The sequence below is a fragment of the Syngnathoides biaculeatus genome, chromosome 7 (genome assembly GCF_019802595.1).
Source record: "Syngnathoides biaculeatus isolate LvHL_M chromosome 7, ASM1980259v1, whole genome shotgun sequence".
Taxonomy (NCBI): domain Eukaryota; kingdom Metazoa; phylum Chordata; class Actinopteri; order Syngnathiformes; family Syngnathidae; genus Syngnathoides; species Syngnathoides biaculeatus.
Window position 1 is genome coordinate 4463003 of NC_084646.1, and position 24706 is coordinate 4487708.

The window sequence follows — 24706 nt, forward strand, 5'->3', positions numbered from 1 at the left end:
CTGGAGCAGAATATACACAATGCCTGAAAATTGTTGTGCTGTTGGTTGTTACAACAGACGAGACAGATATTCAAAGAGATCATTCTATGGAATACCAGCTGAAAAGACCAGAAAATATCAATGGATTTAGGCAGTTAAACATGATGGATGGTGCCTGACCAAAATACGCACACGCCTGTGCAACGATCCCTTCATTTCAGGTAGGACTTATTCTTCTCAATCTCGAATTACCAAGAAGTATTTAGAAGGCCAAGTTGGCTCATTTGAGAAGAATATGATTTTTAAAAAAAGTCATCTCCTAACGTACACAGAAGCGTGTTGTGGGTACATGTTAAACTAAAACCTCTCCCCCACAGATTTTATTTTATTTTTTTTTAAATATGCATTGTTCCCAAATGAGTCCAATGCGTATTTAAAAAAAAAAAGAAAATAAACAGTCGGTCACAGAGAGGTTTAAGTAGGTTAACGTGTGGCCGCAACATGCTTCCGTGTACGGGGGCTGAAGCCTATCCCAGCGGTTAATTTTCTTTTTTAAAATACGGATTGGACTCATTTGAGAATCTTCTTATTTAAAAAAAAAAAAAAAAAAGTGTCACGGAGAGGTTTACCAAAGGTTAACGTGTGGTCGCAACACGCTTCCATATACGGAGGAGGAGACTGCCCCCCCCCCCCAAATCATAGTTAATGAATGCGAGTTTGCGTAAAAGGGTCATTTAGGATAGGGTAATTTTTTTAAATATTGGTATTTGTATTGAATACTATCTGAAAAGATCGACGGATTTTGGCAAAGGTTAACGTGTAGCCGAACACACTTCCTCGTTCACGACCAGTCTCCCAGTTGAGAACAGATCCAGCAACAAAGTAATTGTATGCGTTAAGACTTTTCTACGCTTTCAAACTCCTCGATGTAAATCTCGACGACTTACTCAACAGATCCATGTGTAGATTCAGTTGTCCAAGACAAGCGGGTTAACAGTCCACTTTATCGGCGAAAACATTGACTTCGGCATTAAATGTGGGTCCTCTATGCCAAGTGTGTCTCATTTTTCCACGTACCTTTGTTTATTATCACCTTCTAAATGTTTAACGGTATCGAACAAAACTCTGGGAGATGTATTTTTCTGTTGCCTCCATCAGACTTAGCATTGAACAATGCCTTACTTGACCAATAATATGACCAGTCACGTGACTTTGGTGACATAGGTGCACAAGCTCTAAACAAGTAAAACAATATCAGTACATTGAAAGCACAGTTCAGAAAAAGTTAGGGATATATATTATGTTTGTGGGTGACATTTTAAGATGAACATAAAATGCACTATTATCTTTGTTATTCATAAGAATAGCTTTGTGTTCAACAAAAAAAAAGGCCAAGATTTCACATCACGCATGTCAATATGTTAATAAACTCAGATGAATTCATCATTATTTCAGGATGGAGTGAATACTACTACTAATAATTCCCGGCCTATAGAGTGCACCTGGTTGTAAGCCTCATCCAGTACATTTGTACAGGAAATACCATTGGGTACATACATACGCCGCAAATGTGTAAAAGCTGCAAGTGCCCAAATTGAAACCTGCACTGAAACATGAGATATTTACAAAGTGCTTTGTGTTAGTGAGTTGCATTCACTGCCTGTGGGACTCTCCCCTCTACACGTAAGTTAAAGTAACCCTAGTCCCAGCGATTTTGTGCCCTTTTGTCTGATCCTGTCCTGTTGAGTTGTTAGTTTGCCCCATAGTCATCGGACCTTGGATCCGCCTAGCCTAGGGTTTCTGTACCTCTGCCTTGTCGGACTGCTACACAGTGTATGATCCAGTTTCCGGAACAAACTACATTGAACAATATGCCTCTGCTTTGAAGTCCTGCATTTGGGTCTGACCCCGTACCAGAGGTTCGTGACACATACATACGCCACAGCTGTGTAAAAGCCGCAAGTGCCCACACTGAAACAAGATATTTTCAGAGATATGTGGCACACAGAGAGTTTAACGCTAACGCTAGCGCCGCGCTAAGAGAGCCGCTAAAAAAGAAAGAAAAAAAAATAATAATTATACCGGTAAAAATCACTAAGACACGGCAGTAACACGCTAGAGCAGCACTAACAGGGCCGGTTTAAAAAAAACAAAAAACAAAACACACTCTGGTAAAAGTCACTTCCTCGGCACATACATTCCACTGGTCTCATGCTTATCTTTTCCGCTCGAGTGGCCCCTTGCGGCCGTTAGAAAAAATGCACAAATTAGCCGCATCGCCGCATAAACTGCAGGGTTGAAAGCGTGTGAAAAATGTCGCGGCTTATAGGCCGGAAATTACGGTATTTGAAGCTTTGCAAATGAGGTGAGATTTTTCTGCTGGAAGCATTTGACTCAGCCAGCCAGCATCCAATATGGGGAATGAATCAATGGGTAAATTTTCCCATCGTGAATAAAGTAAATGGAGTCAAAGACCGATCTCTGCAACTATCAACATTCATTAGGCTCACCCTGGTCTCCCACTGCTGCTCGTTCTCCTTCCTCTCTCTGGCTTCCACTCTCTGCTTCTCCTCCAGTCGATGCTTGGCTTCCGTTGCAGCATCGATGTCTTTGAGCTTCAAGTTGAGCGTTACATCTCGCCACAGTCTTCCGGGCGAAAGAGGGCGGAAAAATCATTATTCATCCCCCCCACCACCAGATTTCGTGACGTACAACGGCGGCAAAAAGATAAAACGCCTCACCTTCGAGACTCGTACGGCAGCTGGTCTTCCAGCTTCCTCACTTTCTTCTTAATGATGCCCATCCTCTTAGTGTCAATGAACGACGTGTTCTCCTGCAAAGCATTCCATGATTGTGGATTACTTTACACTTTTTGCTTGGCTTTTACATTAAAAAAAAAATACAGTGACAATGATAAATTGTGTGAAAACTGAGTAGTGAACACCCTTAACTGCAAAGGATATGTGATAAATTGCAGATTCATTGTATTCGGAATGTGAACATCTGCATATAGAGACCCCATATAAAATAGTTTAACACCTCCCACATGATTTCAACACTTTAAATTAACACTAAACAACAACACTAAAAATTGAAACCATAAAATGTACAGAAAATAGGGTGTAAGATGTGGTTGACAGCTCCTGCACAAATTTGCTTATCATAACCGCGTTTTTTTACTGTTGTAGCATTGAATAAACTGCTAAAAGTTTCACTGACAATGGTGTCCATTCCTTTTCCAGGAAGGGCAAGTTTAATGTAAAAACTCGTGAGAAGCGCTCGCTTAGAAAAATGCAGAACAACGAGGCTGCAAATGGTGAACCATAATATTGCGGCAGGAGGCTGTACAATATACCATAATTTCCAGCCTATGAGCCCCGACTTTTTTCACACGCTTTCAACCCTGCGGTTTAAGAGGTGATGTGGAAAATTTGTGCATTTTTTTCTAACAGCCGCAAGGGGGCACTTGAGCGAAAAAGGTGAGAGTGACACTTGGTGGAATATATGTGGAGAGGAAGTGACTTTTGCCAGCATTTTTTTTTTTTTAAACCGGCCCTGTTAGTACTGTGCTAGCGTGTTACTGCCATGTCTCAGTGACATTTACTGCAATGTTTTATTTTTTTTTTTTAAACCAGCCCTGTTTGTGCTACCGTGTTGTTGCTATGTTAAGGTATTAAAACTTTGAAAACTCTGTGTACCGTCTTTCTTTGGAAACATCTTGTGTTTCAATGTGGGCACTTGCGGCTTTTACACATGTGCGGCTTATATATGTACCAAATGGTATTTCCTTTACAAATGTACTGGGTGAGTCTTATAATCAGGTGCGCTCCGTATGCCGGAAATTAGGGTACATTGTTCTTGGGTAATAAATGGAGCAAGGAGTTCTACAGATTCAAATCAATCTTGAACGTGCTTAAAAGAGGGAGGCTCAGACTAGAAATTCCTAGAATACAGTGGACCACGAGAAATGAACCGGTTTCATGTTGGTCAAGACAGAAATAACAGCTAAAAAATGTAATAAAACTGAAATCAAGAGCGTGAACCAGATCTGGTCAGCATCATCAAATTTTTGGGTATGTATTGTTTGGTGATAAGCGCGTTTTAACAAAAGACAAAAGATGTAATGCTGCGATATGAACAAATGTAAGTGTCCAAAGTGGTACAGATGGTAAAAGTGCTGTAATTCATTTCACTCACATGGCCATAAAGTATGCCTCAGTAATGGTATTCTACTTGTGAAATTTTCATTACTTATTTCTGCACGTATGTTTAAAAAAAAAAATCCATCTTAATCTGTAATCTAAAAATTTATCCAGCATTGGATTGTATTTTAGCTTCAAGGGTCCACTGAATGATTTACAAACATTAGTATAAGTATGAAAACCTGTCTCTGAGCATTGGCACAAGGAATTTGTTTTGACAAGTGTCTAGCGAAAGCCTGAGGGAGAACTCACTCCGGTGGTCCACTTGGCAAACATCACTCCATTCCATTCGCCTTCGATAGAGCAGAAAGACTTCTTATCATTTGGTGCACTGCAGACAATCACCCATAAAGTTATTACACACGCCAGAGGGCTTTTACATTCTGTAAATCATTCAGAATCCTCCTCCTTACAAAATCTCTGCTGTGATTCTGTGCTTCTTGCCGCCGTAGAAGGGTTTGGTGTGGAACACGATGTTGGCGCTGTAGCCTGATTTGGAGCACGAGATGTTGCACTCCCCGCCCAGCTCCACCCAGGGCACGGTCAAAATGGACCTGCACAAAGGCCTCGGGTCAGTCGAACGTTCATCGACGACATGGCCACGGAGAGACGGCCAAACACGCACCTGCCGTATCCGTTGGGGAAGTTGAGGATGTAATGTTCATCGTGCTCTAAACAGGACACACATCCTGCCGTGCAGAGTGTCATCAGATCAATACAGGACACGAGAACATGAACACTAATGGTGTTTGTTGGAGAAGTGCGTGAAAAACCGAGCATACCTTGGCCAATATTATAAACACCTATAGACATGCCAAGGAACTTAGACTTGGTCCAGATGTGAGCATTGAACTGGATCTTCTTACTTAAACACTCTGCGTAGAATGCAGAAACTGCGGAAAGAGGAAACAAAGACATGTTCCAAATTGAACATTTTGGACAAAAAAAAAAAAAAGAAAATAAGCTGAGTATGGTTTACATGTGATCAAGTGGAACACCTTAAGTCAAATTGGATTCAAACCAAATTTAGATTTAAGAGTACACTTTTGACGACTTTGATAGTGGCAAAAGGAAAAGAACAAATTATGTATCAGATCGTTTGTTCATCGAAATAAAGGTGTTTTGCTTTAACCCCTCACGGGGAGAAATTCTTCATTTTATAATCTAATGCTAACTGAACATAACTACTTTGTGTACTACTAAATGCTAATGTGTTTTTTTATGAAAAGTCATAATATTACAATAAAAAATTAATATATTTAACTTTTTTTTGTTATGGCAATAAAGATGTCCTGATTAAAGATTTGATTAAAACCTTTGTACGAACAAAGAGATTTTGTCAAGGTAATTTCTTAGGCAAAAGACAAGTTATTTTTCCAAGTTAGTCATATAAATATGACAACAAGTCAAAGTATAACGATTAATGACTCATATTTTAAAAAGGGAATTTCAATAATGCAGCTTTATTCTTGTATTCTTACACCTTGTATTCTGGATAAGACATTTATTCTCGAAAAGAATAACCCCCACACCAAAATAAAACCAAAAAACAAAACAAAAACATTTTATTCTTTAGAAAGCAGGAATTTTTTCATTAAATAATACAGCTTGTTTGGACAAAAACAGCTATGTCAGGATGTAAACGGTACTGTACTCTGTGCTGATATGTTAATGTTTCAACACTTTAATTGTCCAAAGCTAAGGAAAAGAGTAGTAATTGGTTTAGTATATTTGTTTTATTGGTACGCCAGTCTTTATATACAGGTTTACACTTGTTAAAAATGCTGAAGCAGATTCATTGCAAATGATTTAGTGGACCGCCAAACTCAGGCTTGCGGACCCCAGTTTGAGAATCACTGGCTTTGAGAGTATCAAAGGTGGCAAACATCTTCTCACACAAAACGTGAGATGCTGCATCTGCAGTGCTTACTTTTACTTTTGCCTTACAAGTGTATGATAATTTTTCCATTTTAACAACAGTGATTGACTACTGTAATTTTAAAGCTTGTATGAGAATGTTTAAAAAAATGCTAAAACCTTGTTCAAAACACTCCCATTCCGATATTCCTTACAAAATGTTCCCAGACTGTGTGACACATTTGGCTTGAGAGGAATATAACTCACTGGGTGGGTGATGAGAGACCTGCTCTGCCACAAAAGACACATTATTGGGTGAAGACCATGGAACCGGACCATCTGACAGCGTCTCCTGCACAGGAGCAGGAGAAGATGCCTGAAAACAGAACATGGCACGTCATATAGAAGACAAACTAGGCTGAAGTAGAGAGGGGGCAGAGGGTGAGCTCACAACGTGGGTGGAGACCTCCTCAGTCTTGCAAGGAAGATCCCAGTGACAGAAGAAAACCTCTCCAAGGATGGGGTTGTAAGGCTTCTTGGCCACTGAGCCTTTCCTTCCCGCGTGGAAGGCTGACAGGTACCATCGGACCACCTGAACCATGCGATCACGGGGATCCGCCTGCTCTGCGATACTGAAGGAAACCACAGGACTGAGTAACTTTGCATACACCTAAAAAACACTTTCACAATAAGATTTAGAGTTCAGTAAAATTCCGTTCAGTAGGCAGAATTTATGTTCCTTCCGAGGCATTCCTGCTTATTGCACAGAACTGTTAATTCCCTTTCAACCAATGAAATGGTTTTTGCGCACGTCAAGTGCCAACCTATTGGTACTCCCCTAATACACAAATGCTGTGTACCATAATTTCCGTCCTGTAAGAAGCGACATTCCCCCCCCCCCCCCACACACACCCACACCCACTTTCAACCCTGCAGTTTATGCAGTGATGCGGCTAATTTGTGCATTTTTTTCCTAACAGCCTCAAGGGGGCACTCGAGCGAAAAAGGTAAGCGTGAGGCTGAATATATGTGCTGAGGAAGTGACTTTTACTGCTCTGGCCCTGTTAGTGCTGTGCAAGCATGTTACTGCCGTGTCTCAGGGATTTTTACCAGTATGTTTTTTTTTGTTTTTTTAAACCGGCCCTGTTACCGCGGCAGCGCTAGAGTTAAACTCTCTGTGTACCGTCTTTGTAAATATCTTGTGTTTCAATGTTGTTTTAAATGTGGACAGTTGCGGCTTTCACACAGCTGCGGCCTATGTATGTACCAAATGTAATTTCCTTTACAAATGTACTGGGTGAGGCTTATACCCAGATGCGCCCTGTAGGCCGGGAATTACAGTACTTAAATTAAAAACAAAACGCTAAAACATTGTATTCATAATTGAATATGTTTTTTCTATGCTGTTTATCTTCACCAAGATTGGGGGTGAACTGGAGACTATAAAAACTGACTTTGGGGATAAGGCATGGCACATCCCGGGAATTTTGGGACAACTCCTAAACGACCAAAATTTTAATCAGTTCTGTTTACGGAGTTGGGAGTTTTAGAGGGAGTCCCAATAGAATTGCCATTATTTGAAATGTGAATACCTGAGTAACTGCATGTCTTCGATCAATTAAATATAATAGACTTCATGTTAAAACTAAATAATTTATCAATATGGTTTAATAGCTACAGATGGGGAAATATTATGTGATATAATGACTGGTCCTTGCAGCATTTGCATTAGATTTTACACATGCCTCTATAACTTGAAAAATTACACCAAATATTTTGAGACCACCGCATAGCTGCGTAAGATCGACAAAAAAACTGCATACTGAACTGAAGTGCACTGCGTTTGGAGGATTTCAGTATCTGTGAATCTGTGAAGTGTTTCGGGAAAGTTAAAGGACAGTTACCTTACAAATAAGTCTGGATGTGCAAAGAAGTCAGCATACATTTCTAACAAAGATCTCCTTTCTAGAATAAAGGTCGGCAGGACCACCTGCGGATTGGGATGGACACAAACTGCAGCTCAGAACCAAACGCAAACAGAACATTGATCTTTGCGGTGCGTTTTAAAAGCTCTCTGCGTGGATTTGCATGGAGAGAAACCTGCCCGTTACCTTGGTGAGGTCCATCCCCAGGCGGACTTGGGAGAGCAGATGCATGATGACGCTTTTGTGCTCCTCCACGGACTCACCCTCACCGTCATCGTCACGGTCATCATGGCTATCGAACGGATCTGAGCAGAATAGTCTTACTGTAGAGTAGCTGCCTAAAAAAAATTTTATTATGTCATTTTTGCTTTTTACCTGCTTCTGTCGTGCCATTTGACATGGTCGAGTTGAGGGATTCTGTTGTGTCTGGTCTCTTCAATGTAGTTTCTTCATTATTGAGGGGCGAGGCAGTCCCTGGTCCTGAGGGACTGAGGGCATAGGGAGAAATGAGGCATGGGATAAGTAAACCGTCTACTAAGTGTGGGGACGTTGGCGTGACCTGATTCAGTAGGAGCAACTCACTTCATGCAGTGTTTGGGGGAAGTAGTGCTCTGGTAAAACTCATCCGCGTCGTAGAATTCATCCTCGCTGGATGAATACGAGAAGTCCGGCACGGAGTGTGATGGGAGGGGGATGAGAGATGGTGAGGTGATGCCGCTGTTGGGGCCCGAGGGACCGCTCCCTGAAAGAAGGGCGAGGTGTTAGCGCACAGGATGCACGGAACCACAGGAAGTCAACACACATACTACGACATTTAACATCGTCCTCAGCAGAGCGTATAGGCGCCTCTCTATACCATGCAGCCATCAATAACACGATGCAACTTACAAAAGGCCCCCCCCCCCCAAAATCCCGTTTTGTTCGACAAAAATCCAATTACAATCATTCCTCTAATCCCCCTGTTGCTTTGAAAACTCAAACGACAGACATTATTCAAAACGATGTCTTGCTTTGCCCCAGCTTTTGGGATTTGTTACATTTATATTGATACAAAATAAGCCTCAAAAGAAAAAAAATCCCCTAGCATTACTTTCCATTAACCCTCAATTCATCCATTTTCTTTGCCGCTTATCCTCAGAAGGGACACGGGGAGTGCTGGAGCCTATCCCAGCTGTCAACAAGCAGGAGGCGGGTACACCCTGAACTGCTGGCCAGCCAATCGCAGGGCACACAGAGACAGTCAGTCGCACTCACAATCACACTTCGGGGAAATTTAGAGTGTCCAATTAATGTTGCATGTTTTTGGGATGTGGGAGGAAAACCCTCGCAGGCATGGGGAGAACATGCAAATGCCACACAGGCGGGGCAGAGATCGAACACGGGTCCTTAGAACTTTGAGGCCAAGGCTTGACCGGGTGATCCACCATGCCGCCCCTTTCCATTAACCTCCACAGAAATGATAGAAAAGCTGTACTTGTTTTTTTCCTTTACAAGGTGACAAAAAGATTCTTTTTGAGAAAAACCCCTTTTGTCAAAACAAACAGTCCTCAATAAACTGGCATTCTAAACAGTCAACAATTTAACAAAATAATTAGATATCCAACTGCATGTCTCGGCTGGTCTGTTGTCAAAGAGCAGCACTGCAATGCCTCCTGCGCTCTCACTGTTTGCTCCCATGTAGAGTTGTAAAAATATTTATAGCTAGGAAACATGCACCTCAGGTCAAACGTTTCCAACGTCTATAAATCATTAAATCTGTTTTACAACATTACCACATCTTCTGACAATCTTGGGCACGAGTTAACAATGTGAAAATTATTTCAGTTATCATCTGTTTCTTAGAGGCAATTAAAGTTGCCAAGTTTTATGAAAATTAGTCACGAGAAGGGGTGGGGAAAAATTGGGAAGTGTTCAAAACCAACTGCGCTTTTGTAAACTAGCAACTTCGGCAGTGCTATCATTAAATTCCACAGAGGCGACGTCTATAACTACGGTTCACGATAAAAATTCAACCTGTGCAAAAAATGGATTAAATAAATTAAATTGCCCAGCCCCAAAGCAACTCTTCCTTGTCTTTCCAATTCAATTGAACACAAATGTTTCACAAGGAAATTCTCTCTGTGAAAAAAATATGAAGTGATATTTCACCTGTGCTATTGGGAGTTGGGGTCTGCAAACTGCCCATCACTGTGACGACAGGACCGACAGGTAAAGTTGACGGTCGTTGGTCCGATTTACACACCTGAGAAGTATCTTTAGTCCCAAAAATCACAGAGGAAAAGGGAAATAAACACGACAGCTTCCATGACGCTGCGAAACGATGAAGAACTCTGCAGACGAATGGGTCACATCTAAAGACATTGGAGTCTATTAGGAGACTGAAATTAGAATGGCCTACTTTGAGGTTGACAGATTCACAGCATTTTTAAGTCTGGCCACACTCATCCGACCAAAATAGAAAATCACAATTGAATGTCAGCGGTGGCGTCCAGCGAGATAAAGGGAAGAAAAAAAAAAAGGAACTTAATATATTAGCTGACAATCCAGGGCCACTTGCCTGTCTGAAATATACATTTTTGGGGTGGTTTCAGCTGGAACTCAAGACAATGCACAAAACTTTTCATCACATTTTTAAACAGGAAAATATAAACATCTATTGGGATGCTGCCTCCCATGTTAGGCCTTGCTTCAGGTGTCGTCCTATATTTCTCATGACTCAATAGTTAACTTTCCTAGGGAAATCATTGTACAGTGGATAGACTTATCGTTCAATATTAAAATGATGGGAAATGGTGGAAGATCAGAGCACTCCAAATTACATTACATTTCCACAATGTCATCATCATCCCATGCAGGGATGACTGCTATATAATGCAGTGATATTAACCGTCTTTAAAGTCCTCCATCCATTCTTTGGATTTTGGTACAGCATCACGATTTCTAAGAGTTGCCTTCAAAACGCTTCTTCTGATTATCGCCACACAATTAACATCCATCCATCCAATTTCTTTGCCGCTTATCCTTACGAGGGTCGCGGGGAGTGCTGGAGCCTATCCCAGCTGTCAACGGGCAGGAGGTGGGGTACACCCTGAACTGGTTGCCAGCCAATCGCAGGGCACATCGAGACAAACAGCCGCGCTCATAATCACACCTAGGGGCAATTTAGAGTGTCCAATTAATGTTGCATGTTTTTGGGGATGTGGGAGGAAACCGGAGTGCCCGGAGAAAACATGCAAACTCCACACAGGCGGGGCCGGGATCGAACCCGGGTCCTCAGAACTGTGAGGCCGACGTTTTACCAGCTGGCCCACTGTGCTGCCTACACAATTAACATTATACCTTTATTGTTTTGAGCAAGATCTAATACATGTAATTTCTTTGGCATAGATCTTTATCTTCATATTTATTCTTTCAAGGATAAATCAGAGAGACGGCATGAAATCTTCAGCGCAATGAATTAGCATGTGCATAGAAAAAAGGTGATAATGCAAACAAGTATGGCAGCTACCTGTGGGGAGAGTGGTCTGTGTTGGCATTGTGGTGTTGGCTACAGGAGTGTCCAAAGGCGGTTGGTATATCCCATCCACGGGGTTGATGGTGCTCTATGGGAAAACAGATTGGTCATCAATGCCGTCAAGCAAGGACCTGGACCTGACTTCGGCAACAATCACTGACTGTGCCGCTAGTGCTCATTTCATATGTTACACCACACGGTACTCGTGACTGGTGGATTTTAATGTTGATAACTGCACGGCGGCATGAAAAAAAAAAAAAAAGGGGGGGGGGGAATCACACAAAGAATATCTTTCACCCTCGAGTAGACGACTTCTATTGACAACAGGTCAGTCTAGAACACAGGTGTCAAACTCGAGCCCTGGGGGCTAGATCCGGCCCACCGAACAATTTTATGGAGGCAAATCATGTGATTCCGTGAGTCTCAAAATTTGTACCAAAGTTTCAAATGATCATATACATGATATTGTTGAGATACTACAAGCATTTTTGTGTTACCAAACATGAACAATACTGTAGTTGAAAAACCTATTACCCTTGAGTTCTGACTCAAAAACTCCATTTCACGTGGAAATATAATGAGGCAAGTAAAGACTTTTGTGGTTTCACACTTTCAACAGCCCTCTGAGGGAAATCATAACTACAATGGTGGCCTGTGACAGAAAGGAGTTCGACATGCTTGGCCTAGGGTATCTTTCACCCTTGACTGAACACCAACTTCTGATCGATTAACAACGGGTAAGCCTAACGGTAGGCCCAAGTAGCTACAAAAAGCGTGATATTAAATATGCATCCCCCTGCAAGGGAGGATCAATTTCCTTTCGCTCCACTTCCCGGAATGACAGACATGAACAGATTTCATGAATCTGATCAATACGCAACCAGCAGCGGCAGTAGCTTTACACAACAACTGATTGTGCCTTTTGAACTCTGGACAACCTTCCATTTTAAAACAGCTAATTGACTCATGCCTAAAATCAGTTACACGTTGACGCCCCCGTGGTAGAGAACCAGCTGGGACATCGTCTCGTGCTCAACCTCCTTCAACAAGGACGTCGGTCGGAAGGTGACAGGAGCACTGAAAATGGTGGCATAAAAATGCAATGCGTAAAAGTTCATCAGATTGTGTAAAAAAAAAAAAAAAAAAAAAAAAAAAAATTCATTCAGTCGTAAATGGCCTCAGTCTGGCTTAGGAGGCTTCATAATCATGAGGAAGACTGTTGACTTGATGGTTGTGCAGAAAATCATCACCAACATGCTCCATAAGGAGAAAAGGTAACCAAAAGAAAGCCTTGAGAGGATTGTCCAGGAATGATGATTCAGAAATATGGGGGAGCTTCATGAGGAGGGGACTAAGGCTGGTGTCACTGCATCAGGATGCATCACATATAGACATCTGCATGATGTGGGCTACAGCTGTAGAATTCTCTGAGTCAAGCCACCCCTGAACCAAAAACAACATCAGAACCCCATTGAAAATTGATGGTATTGATAAGAGGAATTTAAGGGAGCAGAAATAAGTGTGAAATGCAGACAATCTGAAGGCCAATATCAAAGCAACTTGGGCAACAACAACACCTGAACAGGGCCCATGGCTTATCACCTTCATGCAACACTGCCTTAACACTGTAATTAATGCAAACGGATGCCCAAAGTCCTGACGGCTTCTTTCTTTGCCCTCATTTCACAAGGCCCATTCATGGGCAGAGTCCCATTTTTGGGACATGATGATTTTCACGCATTATATCCTTCAGTATATCAAAATATTTACATGTTTTAATCTGATTCTGGTCTGTGGGACGGTTTACTAAGAAAACCCAAGTACCTTCTCGCGGGCAGAGTCGCATTTTTGGGACGAGATTATAAATGAGCAAAGTTATCATATAACTTAACCATAAACGAAACAAAAGTGTTATTTCCTTGATTGTGGCCTGTTAAGAGACTTTTATCTCAATAAGGCAAATAATTGCCACCCTGCCCATGAATGGATTTTAAGATCCTTTTTATTAGTCACATGAAATATTCAAATTTAGTGAAATACCCAAATTATTTTTTTTGTCTTTCTCCTGTAATCATCAAAATTGAAATACTTCACTTTGTGTTTGGTGAGCTAATATACACGTTTCATTTTTGAAAGAAATTAAATAAATGGACAAGATGGAGGGACTTTTCCTTGACATTCAATTTTTTTGGGCACATACCCGTATTGGACATGGTGCAGCTTAGAATCAAGCATTTACATTGCCATTGAGTATCGAAAATATATAGCGTCACTGTTGGGATCCAAGCAGTTACTAATTTCATTGTGAAGATGGTAATTAGGGCTCGAGAAAAAGAGTACGTGCAAATATGACAAAATTTGATGCACTTCCACTAGAAAAGATCAATAAAACATTCTGCTGGCATTTTCAGCATTTTAAAACATCGGGACTAAGCAATGCGATTGACTGTATGTGCTAATAAAGGCGTGCAGGCAGATGTCACAGACATTTCAATAGTTTTCAGACCATACATGTATATTTAGCACACAGCTTATGAAGAAAAGCAACATGCTCGTCAAGATTTATAGAGAACGCAGTGTGGTATTTATCAGTAATACTGTACTGTAAGTAATGTCTTGGAGATTAAGTGGAACGTGGGCCTGTTGACTGTCGGCCTCTCTGATATTCCACCATTAAGATGTACACAGATTTATTGTGCAGTACACTAAGTGATTTTTAAGTATGCGACTATGCAGTTGTGAAATCTGAATGCTTGGTAAACAGTTTTGGGTTTGCGTTGCAGGAGGATTTATTTGACACATGGGGAGAACGCTAATTTAACTGCTTCTAAAATTACATTACACTTTTACCTTCCAGATAATGCGTTATATAAAATGAAAATTACATAATATACTAAGTGTGGATGACACCTGCATAGGCACTAAAGTGCTCAATGGATGGCCACCTAGCTATTAGCTGGATCAATAAACAGGCAGTGTGTGGAGGAGAAAAATCAATGGTGCATTTGTTGACTCCAGTAGAGTGCGGAATTTTCATACCGGTGTCCCTCATCCAATGCATGCGAGCACGTCATGAACACACAATGTCAAATTTATTCATGACAAACTTCCATAAACATTTGATAGCGAATAGTTCCCCAGCAGTAGTAATCAAGACTACGTCACAGACCAAATCAGGAATTTAAAAAGCTCAAGAGGAAATAGAGGCAGATGTGAGAAAAAGAGACTGAAATAGAATCAAAATGTTCATAATGATTGCATGCACTACGAGATTCCATTGTACCCACTTTACAACAGTGGAGTTAATTAAGTAGAAAAAGAAAGTTAGCAACTGATTTTCATGGACAGAGAATCTCAAAACTTACTATAAGTCCGTTTGCGTGTTGCTGATCGTTACTTTGGTCCTTAAAATTTTAAGAAGACAATGTTAGACTACTGCTCTAGGTATCATGATTTCATATTTATCAACTCGTTGCATGTTGTAATCCTTTCATCACATTACAATAATAGCTTTCATAATAAGTACAGAGCAGATGGAACCTATCAATTTATCTAAATGTTTGGATTTTCATTTTTATAAAGGAGACTAATATGTGATGAAGCGATTACTAGTCTACATCCTCAGTGACCGCAGACCCAAGCCACAACCTGAGCTGGGAAATACCTCAGAAATAAAAACAGAAGTCACATGATGACTACGGGGAACTGCTACATTCAAGCAGCCACTTAGAAAAAAATAAAATAAAATAAAATAAGCAAAGATATCACGCTTACCTTGGCAATTTGCAGCAGAACAATACAGTGCTTGATGGACTCTACCATACTCTGGAAAAAAAAAAAAAAAAAACAGCATAGAAATGAAATGAGTCAGGAGTAAGTGAAATGCAGGATAGAGAATGTGTTAAGTTTGGACTTACACAAGTAGTATCCTTCAAATTTTCAATTTTCTGAAAGGAAACAAAAAGTGCAATGCTGTAAAAATCCGACGTGAAGGCACTACCATAAAAAAAGTACATTTGCTAACAGTAAATTGATACTTCCCCTGTGACTTTGGGAGTCACGGGGAGGACGTTGACTTCGATGGGTTACTTTCACATAACTATCTATTCCAGTGATTGGCTTAACTCCATCAAATAAAACAATGTATTCATTTTACAGTATCAAAGTACACAGTATGTACATTTGATTTTGATGATTTTGTCCGACACAAACTTATTACAGTTGCAGTTTGTGCCTTTGGCTTTCTCAAATCAACATTTTTGAAATGGATAAATATCTCTTCTGTATATTATGGGTCGGATTGCTTTCTGTGATTTTTGACAGGGCTCTGACGGCAGCCTGAAAGCTGCAAAAAAACACAAGAAGTGGACTGCTGGTACTCACCCTGCGTGATTCATCCTCTTTGCAGTCCTTGACCTTCTCATCGAAAAGCTGCGAGAAGGATGGAAATCACAATGAGAAAAGGCTGATTTGAGTGGCTGCTCCTTGTCATAGTCCAACATAACTGCGCAGGATCAGGTGGTCACAAATATCCTGCCAAGACTTCTTTAGCTACAGCAATATCTTTTCTTTTTACAACCTCAATACTATAATAATGTTGTGTTAAAAATAGAAAACAATGATTTCCAAATCAAACTAAATTTAATTGAATACTTTACAAAGACAGTAAGTTTCTTTCGGCTTGCCCCGTTAGGGGTTGCCACAGCGTGAAATCTCAGATGAAACGCTCATATTTGTTTGGCACAGTAGTTATGCCGGATGCCCTTCCTGATGCAACCCCTCAGGGGCAACATTACAAAGACAAGATGTTTTTTTTTCTCCCCCCAAAATAATCATTAACTTAGTCTAATGGCTGCAACACGTTCCAAAAAAGATGGGACTGGGTCATGTTTACCACTGTGTTATGTCACCTTCTCTTTTAACAACATTCAATAATTATTTGGGAACTGAAGACACTAAATGTTGAAGCTTTTTGTCATTCAATTCCTCAAGGGTTATTCCACGATGCAAGCATTGACATGGGCAACACTGGCGTAATACGTAGTCAAAACTTGGCCCTCAAAAATTAAAAAAAAAAAAGGCCATAGAAAATGTTGTGAAATCCTTATTATATGGTGTGCGTTAATTTTAAAGGCCTGACTTTTGACAGGATGTGTTGCGGAGAATGTTGCTGAGCAGACAATGAGAGTTGTTGCCGTAAATTGTTAAAAAAAAAGCTTGCATTCTGGAATATTCGTTGCAATCTGTTGGATCACTTTTTACACAAAATGCAAGAAATTTTGAATTGGCACCTATTTGATAAACAATTGGAAAATAAACATGCTAGAATTCAAGAAAGCGCTCATAGCACAGTATGAAAATTGCTCCTTGCTACCTCTTTGTCATCTTCTGTACTCCAACACTATTCAATGACGGAAAATGTGATTTTAAATCAGGGGTGCCCAGATTTTTTTACCCCAAGATCTACTTTTCGAGCAGAGAGCCTCTCGCGAGCTACCGATGACAATGTCAGTTATTCCCCATTGTATATTTTTTTAATATGTATAGGTGTCGAACAGAATTATTTCTCATGGGGAACACATTGCATTGGCTTCCATACAATTTGGTTTTTGACTGCCATTCAAAAATGTCTTAAACATGAAAACAAACGCTCCATAGTATGGACAATAAGTATGGGAGCAACGCAAAACAGCTCATACAAACAACAAAGTGTGATATACTGTCTGAGAGTGAGGTCAGCTTTCTGTGTTCCAAGAGGGTTATATGCTGTTCTACCTTTATCTGGTCAATGAGAATCTGAAGGTAAGCGTCAGCTTCTGCAAGTTTTCTGTCAAAGTCTTGGACACTTGGTACAAATCCCGTCTCTGCCTCCTGTGATTGGAAAAAGAAAGAAAAATAACTCAACTGATCATTAGGACAGTGGAAAAACAAATATTGATCATGACGTAATATTTGCACTGGTCATAAATTTGCAAAGTACAATTAACAATGATGTACATACACAATCTGTGTCAAGTAGGCTCACTAACTGTCATGGCAGACAAAAAACATTTCAGCAAAATCTTTCAGCAACACACTGTGTCAGTCCTCATACAATTTTTATTACAATTACAATATTTACAGCCTTGCCTACACAACAGGCCAGTAGGTCTGTCTAGAATCAATGTATCCAGGCTTTCACAAAGCAAATCAAGGCAAACCAAAACAGAAGAGCTGCTGACAGAGAGGATAGTGTGTGTGCAAATGAACTGAATGGAATAATTGTTAGTTGATTAAAAACAGACTTAATCCAGGCACAGCACAATCTAGTTAGGGAAAATTTAATTACACAATGCTCGTGAAAAGATTGTTACTGGACTAGTGGCAGAGGGGATACAATGTCTGGGCTCACTTAAACTACAGTGGAACCTCAGAAGTCAAATCCAAATGTAGCAGAAATTTGGTACATTTTTGGAAATTATGCCTAAAAAAACAAAAGATTATTCCATCATCATGCAAGATATCTGATCTCACGGGAATTCAGTGCCGCAGCCACCACCAGAAGGATGATGGCAGAAAGGAAAAGTGACGAAAACCATTGAATCAGAAGAGGGAACTGACTAATGTGGTTGGCTACTCAGTATTATGCTTATTTAACACGTGCAAATTCATTTTACTCAGCATGTGGCAACAGAAATAGCATGCAGCTGAATGCTTCATGAGTGGCATGAAAATAACCACAGAGGCATAACAACAAACTTGTTACCACTTCATTATGGACAAATTCAAAAGGTGAATATTTTTTTTTAAATATATTGTTGCCTTTAAACTTGTATGACTTGAAAAAAATATCAAAACGCATGAACAGAAAGTGTTTGAGGCTGACACTTTGAGCTGGTACAAGTTAATTCACTCTTCAATAATACAACTTAACAACTTGAACTTAAAAGTCAACAAGTGTCACAAAACAGATTATGTTAGACTTTGGAGGTTCCTGTAGCCAGAACAACTCAGTTGACACAAAAACAGGAAAAACTGCAGATTACTGTGCGCACACAAGAGACTTCCCTAAAAAAACAACTCCAACAACAGAATATATATTTTTTTGCCCAAGCAGACGGTTGATCAGAAAGAATAATACAGAAAATGTTGAGACTGCACAGAAAACAGCCCCACCCACATGGAACCCAATCAAGCAGTAATCAAACCTTTGCGACTGGTACGCCTGCTCTGATTTTGCTTTGTCGCTCAGGGCTGGCGTGACGTGAACCTACAGGGCTTTTTCCTCCCGTTACAATGCATCTCATGGGGATGTGAAGAAAAGCCATGAGCAGCAAAACACCGCTCCGTGATCTATTTAAAAGTAAAAAGTACACTCGCTTTATAGAGAACAAAGTCTGCGTAAACTCAGCTTCCATCAAGCCTGCGGCTAACTGGCCAAACTTCCTCAAAAGGGCAAAGGTACGTTTACTGTCATCATGACGGGAGGACAGAGGTGGGCGCGTGGAAGCCTGAACAAAAATAAAATAAATACACCACTGCGGCCAATTTAGATGATTAAATTCATAATTAAACAGTTGCATTAAAAAGTGTTTTCCTACATAAAAATCATCCACAGTAGACAAGTTTGCAACACCCACCACACGTTCTTAAGGTTCAGGGCTCAGTTCCCGTTCTCTACATGCTTGTATGAGTTTTCTATTAGTACTGCAACAACAACAACAACAGAAAAAAAGTGTGGTTTGTTCGCGTAAGGACAATTTCAAGTGTCAAAAGTTGTCTATATGTGTGCTTTGACCCCCAAATGTAGTGTTGGGTATTATGGCCAGTTTAGTTTCATCAGACCATAGATGTCGTCTCCAGAAGTTAAGATCTTTGTCTTGGTGTCTTTTTCTTTACCTTCAAGCATCTGGAAATTGCACCCAAGGATGAGCCAGACTTGTGGAACTCAGTGATTCACTCTCTCTGATTTCCTGGCCAATTTCTTTTGATTTTCCCCATAATTTTAAACAAGGGAGGAGAGTGTTTGAGGTGTGGCATTGAATACATCGGCAGGTGTGCCGTTAATTCACATATTGTCATGACCTCATCATCTGGGCTTCCCAATGTTCTTTAAAGACATAGTACTTTTTGTGAATGGACACATTTGACCTTAAAGAAAATAATGCAAAATTCCAAGAAATTCTATCCCTTATTAGTGTGGCATTTAACAAAATGAAATAATTTTGGCAATTGCGAATAACCTGAAACATTTAGTCTGATTTGACCTCAGACAACGGGACAAAAAATGAAATGTGTTTTTGGACCGTCTATGTTAAGAGCTGGCTTCAACTGTAACTTAAAATCATCTTTCTCTATTGAATTACATGAAAATGATAATCTGTTCAAAATATTTCATTACATTTTAGGAAGAAAAATAGCATTCTACAATTTTGTACAAACACTGACAATCAAATAAAATGTTAAGAATTCAACCCTGTGTGCATGATGATTTCAGTAGTTCCTTCTGGGGTGTGAGTCATGGCCAAAAGGTGGCGGAAAACAAACATTTACACAGCCAAAGCTGCTCAGTAAGCTGCAGTAATATTAGTCCCTTCTGAAAGAAGATAAAGAATCTATGTCAGTGAGTATTGTAACATTGTCTGTTTACATTTGTTGAGGCACCATTTCCAGGGCACAATCTTTGATTTCTGATTGCCCGTGGGAAGTCAAAAATACTCGTGGGGCAAGCTAGAAAAACATAACATTCCCGATCGGGCAAGCACATGAAAATTTATTGTTATATGTAAAGATGTCACAATATGCATGTAATTGCGGATTTGAAAGTGCCTCAATACCGTCATGGCCTCTCCCCTGCATAAAATAAAGAGCCATTGTGCTTAAAATATGGTTTTGTGCCATCTGTAGGAAGCCAAGGCACTTAGCCAGACTACGATTACACTTCACTTCCTCATTTGAGTGTTAACACGAAATTGAACACGTAATACATTTGGACCGTGTGTGTAAAGAAATACAGCAGAACCTCGATAAAATATTTTTTTGTCTAATTTCTGCGTATCGCCGCTACCATATCCTCCTCTACCAAAATGTTCAAGCATGTTTGAACAGTATCACTTTAGTGATGTACTAGTGAGTCAAAGTCATAGATGAATGAACATCACAAAGAGAGGAAATAACAGTAACTCATGTCAAAACATACCTCTGCAATTACATTCCATTGGACACAAAAATGAAATAGGTCGAGTCCATATATCTTAATATATCTTACACATTTCCCCTCCCTTCAAATTTAACGTCTGCATTTCAAATAAAAACATCACAGACCCTCCTTAGAAAAATAAATAATTTCATCACTAAGCGGAAGAAAAGAAAATGTCGGAGGCCCATGTTTATTTTGTTTATTGGTACTAGGCTGTTTCTAAACTGGTGTTGCCTTACAGAGGTGAATATAAGCAAATAAATCACTGTTGTATAACTTTTAGCAGTAATATTTAATGATAGAATAGCAGCAATTGCTAATGAAATAATTTAAAAATAAATATACCCAAAAATTATCAAATTTCTCAATTGAATGTTTTGTTCTTGTGAGCATAGCATGATTATTGGTACAGCACTAAGTATTTTGGAGTTACTATATACAAATTCAAACAGTGGACGGATGGGGATAGATATGCACGGTAATATGATATTTCACCAAAACCTAAGAACTGCATGCAAGAATTATTATTTTTTTGTATTCCTGCTTTCACCTCTTCAGCCGACCTGTACAGTCAACCCGCCTTCCCACAATACTGCAATAATTAGCATACGTGAAATTAATACCGTGATAAAACCGAACTAACGTACAGAATATATAAAAATATAGAGATTCCTCCTCACTCCTGCAGAAGATGCCGTTGCATCCCCGAGTGTCGGTGTCACATACACAACGTGAATATTTGAAAAGGAGTTAGGGGAGGCAAGTGTCACACAAAAAGAGTCAAACCCTCACGTCGCTACACCCGACAAACAACTGCTCTCATACCCTCCCCCTTTTCTGTTTGTCTTTCAACGCCGTTTGACCCACTTAAAAAAAAAAAAAAAAAAAAAAGTCGCTGCCCCAACACCGCACTGCAGCCGTTCAAGTTGTTGCTGTGATGCAGTGGTGTGTTTATGTGTGTCTTACTTACAGGGTGCCGCCCTCCAATAGACATGCCGAACTAAACTATGGACATCTTGTCCAGGCCATTTAAAGCTGGCACAGGAGCTTTCCGCTGCCTCTTGTTGTGCTCTGCCATTTCCCTCTTCCAACGGCAAACACGGCACCCAGCTCTGGTCCAAGTTAGTGTTCTTCCTCACTTTTGCCTCCTCCTCCTCCTCCTCTTTAAGGGAACGACAAAACACTCCTCTTGCGCTCCACTGCAATATGACAATAGTCACTGCACCAACCTTCAGTGCGAATTAACCAGGCGGCCGCGGTCGATCCCGTCTTATCTGCTATCGGCAGAGCATTTCATACGAGACAGATTGGCGAGTTAATCCGGGACCCTCCGCTGGCAGGAAAGGCAACACTTCCTCTCACGTAGGCAGAGGAGAGAAAGCACGAAGCGGCAGCAAATGCTGACAGGGACGAGCGTCACAAATGGCTGCTCCCATTGGTCAAGGCAAGAAGGGCAGATGTTTGGTTGAGGTAGCAAGCAGCTCTCAGATTGGTAAGAGTGGGTCACATGATGCGACAACAACAACGTGTTAAGTCTGCATGCGTGTGTGCGTGTGCATGTCTGTGTACTGAGCAATGCACTTAACTCATCAGAAGGATTTGCCTCAACGGTGGTGGGGAGCAAATCAAAGTTAAAAACAAAAAGGAGACATTAAAATTGAAGGTCTTAATGACACGATAGAACAAAACAGAATTGTTTAAGAAGGAGAAATGAGTAATTTGAGAAAATCATTTGATCACATTAAAATTGAAAAAAAAAAAAAAAATTTCTGTGAAAATGACATTGTCCCAAATTATTGCCCGATTTGTCACTTTAAATTGCGCACATTCCTCGAAGTCTTGGCTTCATTTGCATTGCACTGGACAATTGTTCTATTAGGCATTCTAAATGCAACACGACTCTGCATGTTTTTTTTTTTTTTTCATACAGTCATTGCCAAATCACGAGCAACTATTATTGCTCCATGACTCTTACGGAATATCTTTGTGTCGCAAAAATCTGTCTGTCGTCATACTCGACATGTATATCGCACTAGAGCCGTTCCAGACATATTCCTGGTGTGTTTTTAACATATTTGGAACAATACAAGATTGTGACTGTAATTGTCTGGGAGTATTCACCTTTATCCAGGTCATTTCATTCTCAGGGCACCAAATCAATCGACCTGATGTTGTTTTCCACCGTTATGTATATGGCACAACACAGAGCTGATAATGTTACAACCAGTCAACAGGCCAAAGAGGAAGCACATAGACACGTGAGGGAGGCCCTCCAAACCTGTGGTTAGCACACCAGCTCTTTTGTAAAAAGTGCAGCCAATTCCAGAAGGGACAGGAGTAAGGGATGAGACAGAAAAGAGTGACAGACGCAACAAAGTAATTCGATATGTTTTAGCTCTGTCTGTGAAACTCAAAAAGATTTTCAACAAACAACATTTTGGTTTGTTGTTGGGCTGTTTTGCTGCAAGAGGAAGTAGAAATCCCTCATAAAATAGACAACATCACAAAGAAAGGACATTACATGGAGATATGAGGCAACAACTTAAGACTTCTTCTTCTTGTTTTTCTTTCGGCTTGTCCCGTTAGGGGTCGCCACAGCGTGTCATCTTTTTCCATCTAAGCCTATGTTGTGCATCTTCTTCTTTGACACCCACTATCCTCATGTCCTCCCTCACAACATCCATCAACCTTTTCTTTGGTCTTCCTCTCGCTCTTTTGCCAGGCAGCTCCATCCTCAGCACCCTCCTTCCAATATATTCACTCTCTCGCCTCTAAACATATCCAAACCATCGAAGTCTGCTCTCGCTAACCTTGTCTCCAAAACATCCAACTTTGGCTGTCCCTCTAATGAGCTCATTTCTAATCCTATCCAACCTGCTCACTCCGAGCGAGAACCCCAACATTTTCATTTCTGCTACCTCTAGTTCTGCTTCCTGATATTTCTTCAGAGCCATACATCATGGCCGGCCTCAACACTGTTTTATAAACGTTGCCCTTCAACCTAGCAGATACTCTTCTGTCACATAGAACACCAGACACTTTCTGTCAACTGTTCCATCCCGCTTGTACCCGTTTCTCCACTTCCTTACCACACTCACCATTGCTCTGTATCGTTGACCCCAAGTATTTGAAGTCAACAACTTAAGACATCAGCCAATAAGCTAAAACTTGGGTGCAGATGGGTCTTCCAAATGGGCAATGACCCTAAGCATACTGCCAAAATAATTAAAAAGTGGCTTGAGATAAAATCAATGTGTTGGGGTGGCCATCACAAAGCCCTGATCCGAATCACATTTAAAATTTGTGGGCAGATCTGAAAAGGTGTGTGTGAACAAGGCAACTCACAAACCTGACTCTTTTGGAAGGTTGTGGAATGTTACCCCAAAAAATTGACCCAAGTCATGCTGTTCAAAGGAAATGCTACAACACTTTAAGGAAACTTTTGACCTCGAAGAAAATAATATAAAACTCTAAGAAATTCAATGTCTCATTATTGCGACATTTAACAAAATAAAATAATTTTGATAATCCCGACTGACCTGAAACAGGACAGTTTTAGGCTCACTTGACTTAAATCAGTGAGACAAAAAAAATGCAATGTTTTTGCAAAGTGTATGTAAACTTCTGGCTGAAAAAAAATAAAAATGCGATAGAGGGTTTTTCTTTTTTTTTTTCTTTTTTTTTTTAAATGATGGAGGATGGCGAGCTGAACATCAACCCAACTCTACAGTGCGCATTTTACAACGGGTAATTTTGTAAACTTTAACCAGACACAACATGGCTTTGTGAGTAAATTGATACTAGTGAAAGAGCCAATGTTTGGTCTAACTACCTGGACTTCCTCCTGTGACATGATGTCACCAACAATGAGGGGAAGTTGAAATGTGTGCTTATTTTTATGATCACGGCCCGCCACAACAAATACATTTTAAAGTTGAGCCTCTTAATATGACTTTACATCATATGTGTGAATACTTTGGCGCATCCATTTCACATGCCCGCAGCATGTGAAACATCAGAGATGGCCTTTATTCAAGTTTTGAAACCTGAT

At 40.4% G+C, this 24706-nt stretch overlaps 1 protein-coding gene across 3 annotated transcripts in view; it reads right to left on the reverse strand.

Moving 5' to 3' along the window:
* Positions 1–24706, reverse strand: part of osbpl9 (oxysterol binding protein-like 9) — a 37286-nt gene that overhangs the window by 1445 nt on the left and 11135 nt on the right. The window contains exons 1-20 of one of the 3 annotated variants that reach the window (XM_061825238.1): positions 21626–22040; positions 17253–17348; positions 15861–15908; positions 15395–15424; positions 15252–15302; positions 14843–14881; positions 11472–11565; positions 10112–10216; positions 8546–8705; positions 8339–8451; positions 8150–8268; positions 7943–8028; positions 6490–6670; positions 6306–6414; positions 4964–5074; positions 4807–4870; positions 4595–4735; positions 4434–4512; positions 2721–2812; positions 2490–2625 (exon numbers count right to left, since the gene is read on the reverse strand). In XM_061825238.1, coding sequence (XP_061681222.1) covers positions 2490–2625; positions 2721–2812; positions 4434–4512; positions 4595–4735; positions 4807–4870; positions 4964–5074; positions 6306–6414; positions 6490–6670; positions 7943–8028; positions 8150–8268; positions 8339–8451; positions 8546–8705; positions 10112–10216; positions 11472–11565; positions 14843–14881; positions 15252–15302; positions 15395–15424; positions 15861–15908; positions 17253–17348; positions 21626–21649 — 1878 coding nt within the window. In that variant the 5' untranslated portion in view covers positions 21650–22040. Of the gene's footprint in view, positions 1–2489; positions 2626–2720; positions 2813–4433; positions 4513–4594; positions 4736–4806; positions 4871–4963; positions 5075–6305; positions 6415–6489; positions 6671–7942; positions 8029–8149; positions 8269–8338; positions 8452–8545; positions 8706–10111; positions 10217–11471; positions 11566–14842; positions 14882–15251; positions 15303–15394; positions 15425–15860; positions 15909–17252; positions 17349–21625; positions 22041–24706 lie in introns of those variants that run through there. The other 2 variants (XM_061825236.1, XM_061825237.1) reach the window with 2 other exon arrangements.